Source organism: Etheostoma cragini, chromosome 18 (genome assembly GCF_013103735.1).
Source record: "Etheostoma cragini isolate CJK2018 chromosome 18, CSU_Ecrag_1.0, whole genome shotgun sequence".
NCBI classification, from domain to species: domain Eukaryota; kingdom Metazoa; phylum Chordata; class Actinopteri; order Perciformes; family Percidae; genus Etheostoma; species Etheostoma cragini.
In genome coordinates this window covers 22,252,537-22,266,560 of record NC_048424.1, presented here as the reverse complement: position 1 = coordinate 22,266,560, position 14,024 = coordinate 22,252,537, and the positions used below count along the sequence as shown (strand labels likewise).

Below are 14,024 nucleotides of genomic sequence, written 5' to 3'. Positions count from 1 at the left end.
CATACTAAAATAGATGACATTTAATTTAATAGTTGGCGACTCATCGGCTGTTTATCTGACCTTTGCAGCTCCAAAGCATTCAATTGATTGACAGCATAAAAATAAACTCCACAAATCAGTCACTGTTACAGCTTGGCTCAAAATTCCCATCACAAGTTCGAGCATGTTCAATAACCAGAGCAGACAGTGTGTCCCTGAGTTGATGTCCAGTTGATGTCAATAAACGTCCCATATTGATCCTCTTTGTGTCCCGCTGATTGTTCAAATTGACTCCACTTTGCTGTGATGCAAGCTCGCGTTGAATTCAATAAGCACGCTTACTGTAGGAAAGGGATTGTGATTTTATTGCTGTGGTACCCCAGGAAGACTCGATTTATTTATGCTAAGCTTTACACTCTTGATGTTAAACAGTAATGCTTCCCTTTTGTGATGGCTGCTGCAGTTTGGAATCCATCGTGTCATCTCACATGGAAATGAACTGTATCTTTCTTTTTCTCACAGTCCCTGGAGAGCACCCGTCGCATGCTTCAACTGGTGGAAGAGGTAAGAAAAACCCAACAACACTATTCATTTATCACTGAAATCTGAGATAAAATGTTACAATACAACATCAAAATTCTATATATATATATATATATATGTATATGTAGACACTAGAAGTCTGTCATTCCTCAGAAACAAGTTCTTCTATATGCAGGACAGGCTGATATACTGTATGTACTATCAGAAACATTGCAGAAGAAACACATTCAGGGAAATTCATTCAAAAGGGAAAAGGCAGCACCCCGAGGGCGTATCTTTTGGGCTGGATTTTATTGAAATAAATTTAAATTTAAAACTGAGGAGGTAGAGGAGGTTGGGGTGGTGGTGGACGGGCCAAACAAACACAGGACTTTCACCAAGAAGACTGGAGTTCAAGTCCCATTTAAAAAAAAAAAAAGTAAAAAAAAGCGAGTATATTTTGTCTAACTTTACAGAACAAACGGATGTTGTGCATCACGTGCGTAACTGGAAGTGAAATAGCATCTGATTTTAACCCCAAAACAATCTTTTACTAAATTTAACTAATTGGTGTTGGTGCCTAAACATAGCCAAGTCCTTTTTGTGTCTAACCCCAGTCTGACATTGGCAAAGTAGACAAACTACTTTGGGGTCTGAGAACCTCATTGATTTCTACATTTCGCTTTAACAAATACAGGATTTCTCTGTTCTAAGTTTTAGAATCCATTAGTCTTGTGAGGCAGGTCTGAGTGAACCATGAGTTAACCGAGTAAAATAAAAAATGAATTAATGTCAGAGACACAGAGGATACACACACACACACACAAGCACAGACTCCGTACATTTTTCTTATTTTCCCATATAACATCCATGCCAATAAATAATGCTGCGAGTGAAAGAAACGGAGAAAGAAGAACAGAAACGCTGCGAGTGACGCAGCAGAGAGAGATAGAGCCAATAGGGAAATAACAGATCTCAAGGTCACATTGATCCTCCGTCCACATGTCTCACCCACGGCCCCGCCCTGCGTCTGCTGCCGGCCGGGAGAGGGCTTCATGTGCGGATATCACTGTATACGGTGTACATCTCTTAGGGCTGTCGATCAATTTACAGTTTAACCGTGATTAACTAGTTATCTCGCGAGTAATCCCAAAGGAAAAGCACTTCTTTTTTTTAATACTCCGGTGGGAACTCAATTCACATCGACAGTACAATGCAGAAAAAAAGTAGTTTCGTAGAGAGAACCATCTGAAAGGGCTTTAAATCTCAGCCCCACCGTTAATAAGTTATTAACAATTCATTATGTCAGCTCTATATATATATACTGTAAATTATATATATATATATATATATATATATATATATATATATATATATATATGTATGAATGTATGTCGTCACTGTCAGATTAAACCACTTTTCAGAAAATGAAAAAGACTAATTTGAGACTTAGATGAAATTGCCTCGTCACTTTTTAAATAATTGTAAAACCAACAGACAGATTAGCATGGATTTATAACATCTGTATTACTATATATCACCCTACTTCCTAGTCTCAATTTTATTAAGATAAAGTATTTTCTGAATGAATAGTTAGTCTGTTTCTTTTATTCCAATCAACACCCTGAGGTTGCTCTTAAGTTAGTTAGAATCCTTTATGATGCAACTACATCTTTAAGCTGGAACTATGATCTATCACGTAGAATCTAATTTTTGTTTCTAATCCATAGTTTGATGTACACAAAATATTTGCAAATTTGCAACCTTCTGTGTATGGCAAAATGTATTAATCTATCCACCTGATTTGAATGAGGAATCCACATTGAACCACCCCCCAGTCCTGCATGGGATCATGGTTGATTATTCCATGCTAGATTCCCTCGGGACACATTTGGACTACTTTGGGATTTCTCTTGGACTGAGGCTTGATGAATTACACAATAATTTATACACCAGAGTTTCATTATTGGTCCCGCTCGCCTCTCAGACATCAATATGGCTTTCCTCCCAAACTGCTGATGAGGCAGGGGGGATGAGTGTAATTCCGTGCTTGTGTGTGTTTGTGCATTCAAGTGTGTGTGTGTGCTCTGACACACCATAATCTTATTTCTGCCTATCAGGCTGAACCAGGTGCCTCATCTTAGTGCAGCGGTGCTGCATTTCTAAGAAGCAGAGAGGGAGGATGAGTATGCGTATAAGCAAGCGTCGTCTATCCTCTGCCTCCTAACACCCTTTCTAACAGCTTCCAAACCTGCAGCCAACCCAGTCTATCAGTGACTAATAGCTTTACTGTTGCACTCATGCAGGCTCAGCTGTTCAGATGGCTCACAGTCGGGAAGAATTTCAAATGAAAATGGGAAGAATGAAAGAACACCAACATACATTTGAAATCTGGGCAAAAAGAAAAACCGTCTTACTTACAAGTTCTAACATCTTCCAAAATCAAACTGTATTATATGGACCAACCATCCACCCAGACCTGCTCCATACGCAGACAGCACTCTTACACAGTGGCAGTCATGTTATTGCATACAGCAATAAATAAAGGGAATACATATGAATTATAGTGCATTATGTTTCGTAGCTAGATGTACAAATGGTTCATGAGAACAGCCTGACAGGTTGCAATTCTAATACGCAGTCTTAAGGTCTACTGCTGCTGAATCTCAGACAGGAGAGGTGGTTCTTCAATTATCTCTACCAGGAAATCAAATGGCAGATTTCCCATTTTAAAGGGAACACTTCATTTGCTATCAGCATTATTAGTGTTAATCTATTTCCATGTTTAATGCCCTCATTGCCTCTTCTAATCAATAGCAGCCTACACGCTGACATTGGGAGGAGCTAAATGTTCTAATTTGTTGTTTAAGGGCCCATGAATAAAATTATCCCAGGGTGTCATGATGTTAAATTGGTCACTGGTGGGCTTCACACAAAACATGGTGGACTTATATCTTTGTGTGTATTACTTAAAAGTAAGAAATTACATGTACCTTTAAAACATGTGGGTCTCATGTTGCAGTTTTATAATTCTTTACCTCTACTTTGATTAAAACGTTACGGGAAATCATTTGCTTTCTTGGCTGGAGTTAACCTGGAAAATGATTCTTGGTCTTCTCATCTAACTCTACAAGTAACCCAGCAAGTGTGTTTCCCAAACTGTCAAACCCATCACTTAATCGTGTCATAATAAACCTTTGTTTAAAGGCATGCAGATAAAGCTTTAGCTTTGGCTAAAGAGAGGTGCTTTGTGCTAGCTGAGAGGTCTTTAGTTATTGGGTTTTACAACAGTATAAGAATCCACTGTTAAAAAATAATAAATATTGAGAACGCTCAGAGGAAATCAATAGTTTTCAAAGATGCACAAAAGGAAAATGTGGGGAACATGGAAACTGTTCTTGGCCGCTCCTGTGTTTCAGCAGCCACTAATTCCCTAAGCTGTTGTAGCCTGATGACTGACTCCCGTTTCATTGTATCTGTCCTCCTCCTTCCCTTTTTACCTGGCTGTCTTTGGGGAATAGAGCAAAGATGCCGGCATCAGGACTTTGGTCATGTTGGACGAGCAGGGAGGTAAGTCTTCAGATGGCGGGTTCAGTCACAACATAGACGTGTTAATAACTGAGTTATTCACATTCAACAGAGCTCATAGAATTAAGCTGTAGTTGTAAAAAGTAATAGATTATGATTACATTCACATAGTAGCAGCACCACAAGGGACATTATTATTCATGAATAGTAATGTTGGTGTTAAATTTATGGTATCAAAACACTTGTGAATGGATTGATTGTTTCATATGCTTGTTTTCATTTATATGCAATTCCAAACTAATTCATTTTTTTAAAGTAATATTTTCTGATTTGGGTTTTGATTTAACGCATGGTTTAATTGATTGCTCAAGGGTGCTAATGGTTTAACTTTGGGGAAATTGTCTTTCTTTCAGCTTCCTTTACCTTTTTTTTTTTCCTTTGGCTAACGCTTTTCTTCTTGGTTTGCCTAATTGCTTTTGATTTGCCAGCAGCTTTCTTTAGTTTCATTAGCCAGCAACAGCGAAAGACAGCAGAGGAAATGTTGAAAGTGCCAAAACGTTAACAGAGGAATCCTTAATGCCACTGCAGTGCCAAAACCCTCCAGCTCAACATCAACATGATGTGTAGATTGTACAGTATCCAGTTGGGTGCCAATGGCAGATTGTCTCCTGAGCTGTTCTTAGATCTGTTTGTGTTATAATCTTCTTCAGAACTACTAAAGAAAAACTCGTTGGATATTAAAATGCAGTTATGTAGGTGTAACAGACTTAGGAACATCATATTGAATTTAGACAGACATTTACATAATACCACAAGAGTTAATACCCTTATTGAAAATAAGTGGCAGAAGATATGCCACGCCCTATTGGTTCTTCTCAAAGGTCATTCATTAAAGGTTAATTCCAGTTTTTTGTTTCACGTGGAATGAACCTGAGTGACTGATATAAAAAATAATCTTTAACTGGTCCAGTACTGAGCGAACCCGGCTGCAATGTAATCCCATTGGGCAAATTAGATTTGGCTCGGATTATTACTCTAAATCCCAGCCAACATTTTGGAAGGAATCTCTACAGAGATAGACCTTTTTGTTGTAAAAGATCATTTTTGAATAACTAAAAACATCTCTGAAGTCACCGTCGCCAATCTCACCAGAATCCATGAAAATAAACACTACTTTTAACGTGTAGAGAGACAGAATATTTTCACTTGTAAATGGGTGAATTTAGGGATTATTTCAACCAAACCAGAGTGCTGATTGTTGGAATCAAGACTTCTTTTGATAGTTTTATTTAGTTTCGAGAGACTTTGAACAAAGTGTATTTTACGATGATTAAATGATTTTGAATGGACTCTGGTGGGTTTGACTATAGCAATTTCAGAGCTGTTTCATGTTAAACAAAATATTTTAATAGTCTGAGTCTGTCAGTGGCAAAACAAGCACTTTTAGTGGATGTAAATTGAAGGTGCGCAATTGCCCAACAATCTACATTATAGCTTGTCTTGTCACTGGCGACTGCAGCGTTCATGTTTAATTCTGAACTGGTTTTAAAGATTGTTCTTCCCATCAGTTACTTACACACATAAATATAAGAAAATAGGCTCCAGGTTGAACAAAATTAAGTTACTCTTTAAATAATTAGAGTTTGGCCAACCTGTCTTTTCCTGTAAACACCACTGGAAGCCAAAATGCCCAAACGTGTGAGAACAGCTAAACAGGTCCTGCCACCCTGCTGACAGTCCAGAGGTTTAAATGTACAAGAGGTTGGAAAAACGATCGATTTAGCTGGTAATGACAAAATGTTCAATCACTTCTCTATCAACCCATATACAGCTTTGTACAATCCCTGGTTAAATGCAGTTTTTAATGAGCAAGCCAACAACCCACAGTAAATTACATGGTTTAAAGCAGTGCTGTGGTCAAGACCCCCTTTGTCGAGTCCAAGACATGTCTGTCAAGACAGAGTCAAGTCCGGGTCCAATGAGGTTGGAGTCCAAGTCAAGACCAAGTCCAAATGAGAGACAGTGGAGCCCAAAAGAATCTTCTTTAAGACCCCTTACTGTACGTGTTCATAATTAATGGGATGCAGAGACATTATATCTTCTTTGTTAAGATGATCCCTATGCATTATTCTTTGTAATGATGAAAAAGTAAGTCCAGAGGAACACTGTAGGGTCAAATTAGGCCATATTAATTACTTTAAGTAGAGCAATTTCACTTCAGTCACACATAGCTGAAGTGCAGCTTCACATAAGATGTTGAGTTATTTTATTATAATGTAACGAGAACATTCTGGGCTGCCAATGGAAAATGTAACAAACACTACAGGTGTCCCTTAAAACTGACATGTTACCATTTATTAACGTATTACTCATCCTGAAGAATCCATAGTACAAAGTGCACACCAAAAATGTGTCTGTGGCCAAAACTGAAAATGATTGATGCCTCCATGTGTGTCCACTGCACCGAGGTTATGACACAGTCAGGCATAGACCAGGCGACCAATGTCAATCCCTGCTCTAGATGGATTCTGAACAATCACGCTTAATTATTGGCTTTTAAAGGAGGAAGTTACTTCAGGAAAAAAAGGCATATTTAGTTGGACTCGGTCGAGACCAGCAAGAGCATTTGGCGAGAGCAATAGCCAAGTCTTAGTGCAAATACCAGCGTGTCCAAGACAATAGAAAAAAACATCTTGAGTCCGGCACTGGACTCGAGTACTACAGCACTGGTTTAAAGCGTGCATCACAGTTAAAACTATGAAAAGCTACCTTGTGGTACACTTGGCTCTAGCGAAGACATGGGACTTCAGCCCTCCCATTGGCTGGAAGGCATGTAAGCCAATTCACCAATCCTGTAAGAGAGAGACGTAATTGCACCAACACGTTAGTTCAATCTGGGGGATGAAAGCCGGAGCCCTCCTCCGACCATCCATTGATCCCCTCATTCCTAGGGTCCACATTATCTGCACACACAGGATCACCCTCCAACAGCTGAGTGAAAACACAGGAAGCTGGAAGCCTGAGCTGACCTGACCTGAGCCGGCATTATTGACTTTGTGCCTGCAGCTCTATGGCACTTGATTCATGATACAATAATAAAAGGGTGTAGAGATTTTCTAAAAATAAATTTCCTAAAAATGTTATCTTTAATGAGTACTGCATGCTCAACTCCTATACCCCACCACACTCTAACACACACTCAACATGGATCCTTTCTTGGTTGAATAGATTAACATAAATGCATGCCAACAAGGGATTTTACAAATCTGTAAAAGTCAATTAACTACCTTTTGAATCAGCTCCATATTTAACTGTGCCTCACCTTCTCACACTTTATTTGCACCGTATATCCTTTCATCACACTCGGGATGGAAAATGCTTGTGCTGTAGAACAGTCACCAGCGCAAAAACTAAATCACTCGAAATTCTCACCTGCAAAGCAACAGAGGCAGTTTTTAGATATACAAGCCAGTACATTTTTGTTATTCCAATGTGGCAGTATCATGCAACAATGGGGATGGAAAGCCCTGGAAAAAATAGGTATATTCCCCACAATCATGATCCACAACCCATTCATCTTCCAATAGCTTACTATTTAATTGTTTGTATGGTGGCTGTTAGGGCTTGGTCTGACCAAAGAACATATAATATGACACTTATTTATACTGTTTCAATATTAGCTAACAAAGGCACATTATTTTGCCACAGATTAGATGGAAATCTGGACAGCCCAAAAAAAAAGAAGTGGCTTTAGCTCAACATTCTTGCAGGAAAATGCAATAAATGACCTGTGTTGCATGATGCTGGCCCCAAATTAAACAGCTCTCAAGTGAGATTTATGTGCATTGGTCTGATGAAATTAAAAAAGAATTGCTCCAAACACTGTTGCAAGGATTTAAACTGCAAAGACTGAATCTCTTAACACTTAATGTGTCACATGGAACAATTAAAGGAATGGTCTGACATTTTGGGAAATATGTACATTTGTGCTCCTAATCCACCTAATTGTCCACATAATCCAAGTCAAATGAGAGGATTAACACCTAAGAGTGGTATCAATCTTCTCATATAACACTTGGCTAGAATTAGACTGAGCACACTTCCCAAAATGTCAAAATATAACGTCAATTTTGAAAAGATTTTAACCAAACTCGCCAAGTACACTGAGAAATAGTATTCACTGTCATTATTTGATGTTTGTTGGCTTTTTATACACTTTTCTGGCCTCAAATTCTGTATTTTATCGCACAAAATCATAGAAATGTAGTTCAGCGTTAGTCGCTCACCATGACACACGCACATACACACATCATAACTCATATTGCTGTCAACCAGTCAATGAAATTCATTCCACTACTGTCATCCCTTTGTCCTGACCAGAGCAACTCGATCGTGTTGAAGATGGCATGAACCATATCAACCAAGACATGAAGGAAGCCGAGAAAAATTTAAAAGAGATAGGGAAATGCTGTGGGCTTTTCATATGTCCATGTAACAAGTAGGTACTGACAGTGTGCCCCAGAGGTTCTCTACATATGTGGTGGCGTCCAGTTTTTCCTCTTTTCTTTTTTCTTTACTTTATTTTGTCACAGTGAGTGTCTGAAGTTGTTGTCTTCTCTCCTTTGTCCTCTCTTTATCTCTCTCTCTCATCCTCTCTTCTTCCTCCCTCCCTCTCTCTCTTCTCGTGCTTCGTTCTGTGGGGGATAAATGACTTGTGTTTAATCAGAGCAACTGGAGCGCATCGAGGAGGGAATGGACCAAATCAATAAGGACATGAAGGATGCAGAAAAGAATTTGAACGATCTAGGGAAATTCTGTGGTCTTTGCTCCTGTCCATGTAACAAGTAGGTGCTGCTTGCCTGCCTGCCTGCCTGCCATTGAAAAAAAAGAAAAAGTATCTGAGAAATCAAAAATATAATCGAGGTAGAAGTGACATCACGATGGACATCAGCCAATAGTCCGCTCTGCTCCGTCTCCAAATAAACTCTGACTCCGGCCCTTTGACATCCATACGAGGTGGACACTGGAGGCCATCATGTGCTTTCAAACACTTTCTCCCACACACACACACACACACCCAGCCAACACAAAGTACACTTGGAGTCGAACTGAAATTTGAGGCTAAAACATTTTTTGGAACGTATTTTTCAGAAACAGCGGCTTGGCTTCAAGCCATTTGAGGGAAGGCACGCTGTTAGTCCACATAGCATTGGTCATGTGCCATTAGTGATTTAAGACGCCTGTCCCTTTACAACATTCGACAATTGTGAAGACCCATCATTCTGTTAAATATGTATTGCTTGCAAAGTGAAAGCTAGCAAGCTAGGCTTACTAGCTCCCTTGGAAAGTGCAAAATAGCCTAGTTAGCAAGCTTCACTTTGTATTCCGCTTTCCAAGTAAAAGTTAGCAAGCTAGGCTAACTAGCTAATGTCAGCTTTATAGTGTATTATTGTAGATAATTGCAGGCACATGCAGCAGCCTTGTGCTCTTCTTATGTCTCCCCTGGATTGGCCCCCAGACATACAGTATCCCAGAATTCACAGCCCCACGACTGGCAAGCATCCCATAGTCAGTCTGGGCCATGGCCACAGATACCTCCAAATTACAAACTGTCATGAGCCATGTAACCACCATGCCCTAACTCACTTATTCCTTAGCTGCTGGTGGGGGGGCACAGTCAAACCAGACATGTGCAAATAGACCTTGGGACACCCACATCCTATAAAGCCAAGCTCAAAAGCCCAGTCCTCCACCTAAACTTTTCTCCACTCAGCCTAAGCCAATAGTTCATCAATAAGTGCCTCTCTTAACACCCTTCTACCAAGAGCCCTTCTCCAAGTACCCATTCTCTAAGCTTCCACTTCTCCAAACACCTGTATACCGGGAGTCATCTACATGCAGGTGTAGCCATTGTAGAAGTCTCACTATCATTAGTTGATCAGATTCCTTCTGAAGAGGAATTTCTTTTAGTGATAATTAGGGATGTAACAATGCAATTGCATTGCAGTGAATCAATTTAAAATGAATAGAAATGTGTAAAGATTACAACTAGTCAAGATTTTTTATAAACAGCCTAGGGCGTGATCTACTTTTGACTTCAAACATCTTTATCCAGACAGTTTATTTATCTGAAGAGATTTGTTCAGCTGTTTATTTAGTTATTTCGATGTGAGATTTGTTTCAAAAAGTGGATTTAAAATTGGGTATCAAATCAAATTTAAGTGTCTTGTGACATCGCTAGTGGTAATGCAACGTGATGGGAAGAGTGGACTTCTACAATGATATCACTGTAACTGTTGGCCTTCCCAACTGTTAAACATAAAATAATAATAATAATAATAATCTATAAGATGTATCTAAAAGAGCAGGGCTGGGGCTCCCAAAGCATCTTGGCACTCAGATCATTTTTGACGTGTTGACTCCAGCTGGGAATCGAGTGATCTTGGTCCCAAAATGCCTTTGGTCAGCCTGGTCCAGGACTGTTTGACACTTCTCCTCATCTGCATGTACCACCACCGCACCGTTCTAACATCCAGTAGATCCTCACCTCTTTGCAGGCTACAAGTACTTCTTTTCTCCCTCTGAGCCCCACCCCCCAGCACCCTTTTTAAACCACCAAGTGCCAACTGGAATGACTGACGAGCATGACCCTTTTGAATGCTCATGCATGCATGACAATGCAACTCATAACAGTAATGCTACACATGATGATGCTAAGATCGTGATATCAACAATGAAGGTGATGTTGATGATGTTGATGGTGATGATTTACAGATCTGTTAATGTTTTATCTAGCAGAGTAGTGCAAAGCCTGGTGTTTTTTTCTGGTAAACTGGGGATAAACAGCAGATAGATAGAATGGATTCATTTATCTTATTTTGAAAAGTGTCTAAATCTCTGGAAAGAAAAAACAAGAGAAGAAAACTAATTAAACAGATACATATCCAAAAAGGGATTCGGCAACATTGCCAAAACCTCTGACAAAATATTCAGGCTGTATCTACACTACCACTTCTTTATTTATGCCTCGCGTCCACACTACTCCGGCATTTCTAAGACCCTAAAACACAGACACACTTTGCCCCCGTTTTGGTCTAGTCTGGTCTTGGTTCTAGTCTGGATGGGCAAAAATTGAGACCTTTGGAAACAATGACGCCTGTCAGTCAGTCTTATTGGTTATGTAGGCACACAGACCTTTCAGTAACAGTTCCACCTCATCGTCGGTCTAAGCAAATAAACCGCTGGTCCTACTTTTCACCATTGTTGTTTTCTGTATTTTCAATACAGATCAATCTGCTTCCTGTTGACAACGGCCTGCACTTGGCCACTGTATACCAATGGTCATGTGATATGCGTTGCCAGACGTGTTAATATGAACGAAGATTAGTCTGGCTACAGAGTTAAAGCTCTTGTGTTTACGGGGATCCTGTTGTCTCAAACCGCCGCTTAAAAATGAGAATGTAGCAGTGGAGATGTAGCCTCAAGCAAGACTTTATGTGATTTGCAACTGAAAAAATTAGTATGTCACTTTCAGTATTGCAGCCAAACATTGTGATTTTGTAGATTGAACTGAATCCAAATTAAGAGCAAAAAAGCAGGGAAATATATATGTTAATTTATGTCATTCTTGAATTAGAAAATAAAAGAATGGTTAAAAAAGGAATAGAAAAGAAGAAATGCAACAGGACAAATTTGTCATTGGTAGAAGAAAGGCAGATAACACACCACAGGAAGACATGACACATTCAAAAGCAAAGGAGAAAAACAGGAGAGAGCTGGAAACTGGGTTAGCACACATGCGCAGTGAGATGTTTCCAGGGATGGAGTCATGTTTGATGTGGAAATGAAGACATCGTGTCACTGCGCATGTGTTTTGTGGTGCCTGTGTCTTGGTTCTGCTGCAGTTTCTCTGCAGTGCCACTTCTCCTGCAGAGCGCTGTGCTGAAGAAGCCTTTATCCAGGCTTTATCCTGTTCAACACTACTGTTTGCTAAGCTCTCTCTCCCGCGGGGAACTCTCTCACATGTAGGTCAGCCATATCAGAGAGTGGCATGATAGCCTGCTGGGAAGGCAGCTCCGACTGAAAGCAACCATGAATGGATGCTAGAAAGACATAAACACAGTTTTTTGGATTTCTTTCACATTTAATTCATACATGATGGGATATTTTTCTAATCCCTTCAGCATGCTGACTGCCTATCAGAGTTATTTTTTGTGTGTGTTATTTTTCTGGTACTTACCATAATGCCATTTAGATTCTGGCTGTCTTCATGCTTCTCTTCGATTGGTGGATATAGCTCAACTTGCAGGCCACTGCACACACACACAGGAGTTCAGTTTTAGCACTGGATCCACAATCCTTCTATGATCTAATCATATCATTTCAGTTCAATCACAGTAAAGCTGCTAGAAAAGTGCATTATATCCATGATGAGACAAGGAAACGGAACTGGATATGAAATGAAAAAAAATTGATGGGAGAGGAGTGGAGAACAAATAAGAGAGTATGTGCAATCTTAAGGAATGAAGAAATAAGTACAAAAAGAACGGACTCAGACAAGGGTAGCATGTGTATTTAGCACACTGGTGTGTGTCAGCGGGGACAGGGAGCTAAGCCAAGCGTTGCCTCAGTCCATTTCTATTATTAAAAACAGTGTAGGAGGCTGAGCCATCGCCATCGCTGATACAGAGAGTGCATCCACACAGCACTCCAAGGTTATACAGAACTGAGAAACCCATGCTGCAATTCAAGCAAAGACATGCCAGAGTAGTGTTGAATGGCTGATGAAAACATGTGTATGGATATGAGAAGTAAAAAAGTGTTAATGCTTTAAATTCTGGAGATACGAATGGGTTAAATCCATCGGTAAAGAAATAACAAATGAACCCTGTATCTGTTACCTTCCCTTCTATCCTGACTCTTTTGTGCCAAAACAGAGGCTGAATGGGACTGTAGGACACGCAGAGTGAAAGCCATGCAGCCGAGCTGGGATTGCATATCGTGTTAGCATAGCTGTATTTGTCGGATGCAGATTACAATGGGAGGTGTTAGTGTCATCCTTATCTCTCTCTTCACTCCTCTGCCTCACCGCTACGTAATACCCAACCCAGGACCTGGAATAATAAAAACATAAAATAAAGAAATAAGCGAGGGTGGGGGTGTTACAATAGGCCTAGGATTAGTTAACCATGGTGTTATTCTCTGTTGACTCCCTCCAGTTTCTTGTTTTGTTTCCTTTTGTCGTTTGGCAGTTTTGTTCTTCGCATTACTCGTCGTCCCTCCTAACCATGAAAGTCCTGTACACTCTGTGTTGTGTGTCTGCCGAAAGCTGGTCTGTTCTCTGTTTTCTGTCACACTGGGACATTTAACTGTGGGAGTCGGGGGGGGGGGGGGGGGGGGGGGGGGGGGGGGGGGGGGGGGGGGGGGGGGGGGGGGGCAACAACACAGAAGTGCCAGTAGGATGCTTTTTAAGAAAGAAATCAAAAGGAACAGGGTATTGTCACACACTGACTACGTTTACATGCAAATATTATTCCGGTCTTTGTCCTTATTTTCAGAAAAAGACAATATTCCGACTAAACTGGCTAATTAAAATGAATATTCCACAAATATTCCCCTTTCCATGTGGCCGTGCAGAAGGGCAGACTGGTTCTACCGTGCGACCACAGCCTCCCTCTTCTGTTCCTCTAACTACTTTCTTGACGGCGTTGCGATGTTTGTGCATATCCTTAAACCTGTTGATATCCAAGGCTTTCATAATGTTTAAAAGTAGGTGTGTGTGTTTCTCCTTCTTTTCTTTTGGGCGTGCATCTCTTGTACTCTACCGCCGCCTCGCAAACTGTTGGCTGGTTGGTTCGTGTCCAACAACCGAAGCAACCAGGGGCGTAGCACAACATCCTGGGCCCTGTAGGAAGGCATTTTCTAAGGGCCCCTCCACACATTCCACAGCTATTCATTCTAGCATCTTTTTGGGGCCCTCTTCACATGAGGGCCCT

General features: G+C 40.4%; 1 protein-coding gene across 2 annotated transcripts in view; it reads left to right on the top strand.

Annotated features, from left to right (window-relative positions):
• snap25a (synaptosome associated protein 25a) overlaps window positions 1-14,024 on the top strand; it is a 41,271-nt gene that overhangs the window by 22,764 nt on the left and 4,483 nt on the right. The window contains exons 3-5 of one of the 2 annotated variants that reach the window (XM_034899951.1): window positions 502-543; window positions 4,023-4,071; window positions 8,756-8,873. In XM_034899951.1, the coding sequence (XP_034755842.1) occupies window positions 502-543; window positions 4,023-4,071; window positions 8,756-8,873 (209 nt within the window). Of the gene's footprint in view, window positions 1-501; window positions 544-4,022; window positions 4,072-8,409; window positions 8,528-8,755; window positions 8,874-14,024 lie in introns of both variants that reach the window. The other variant, XM_034899952.1, reaches the window with a different exon arrangement.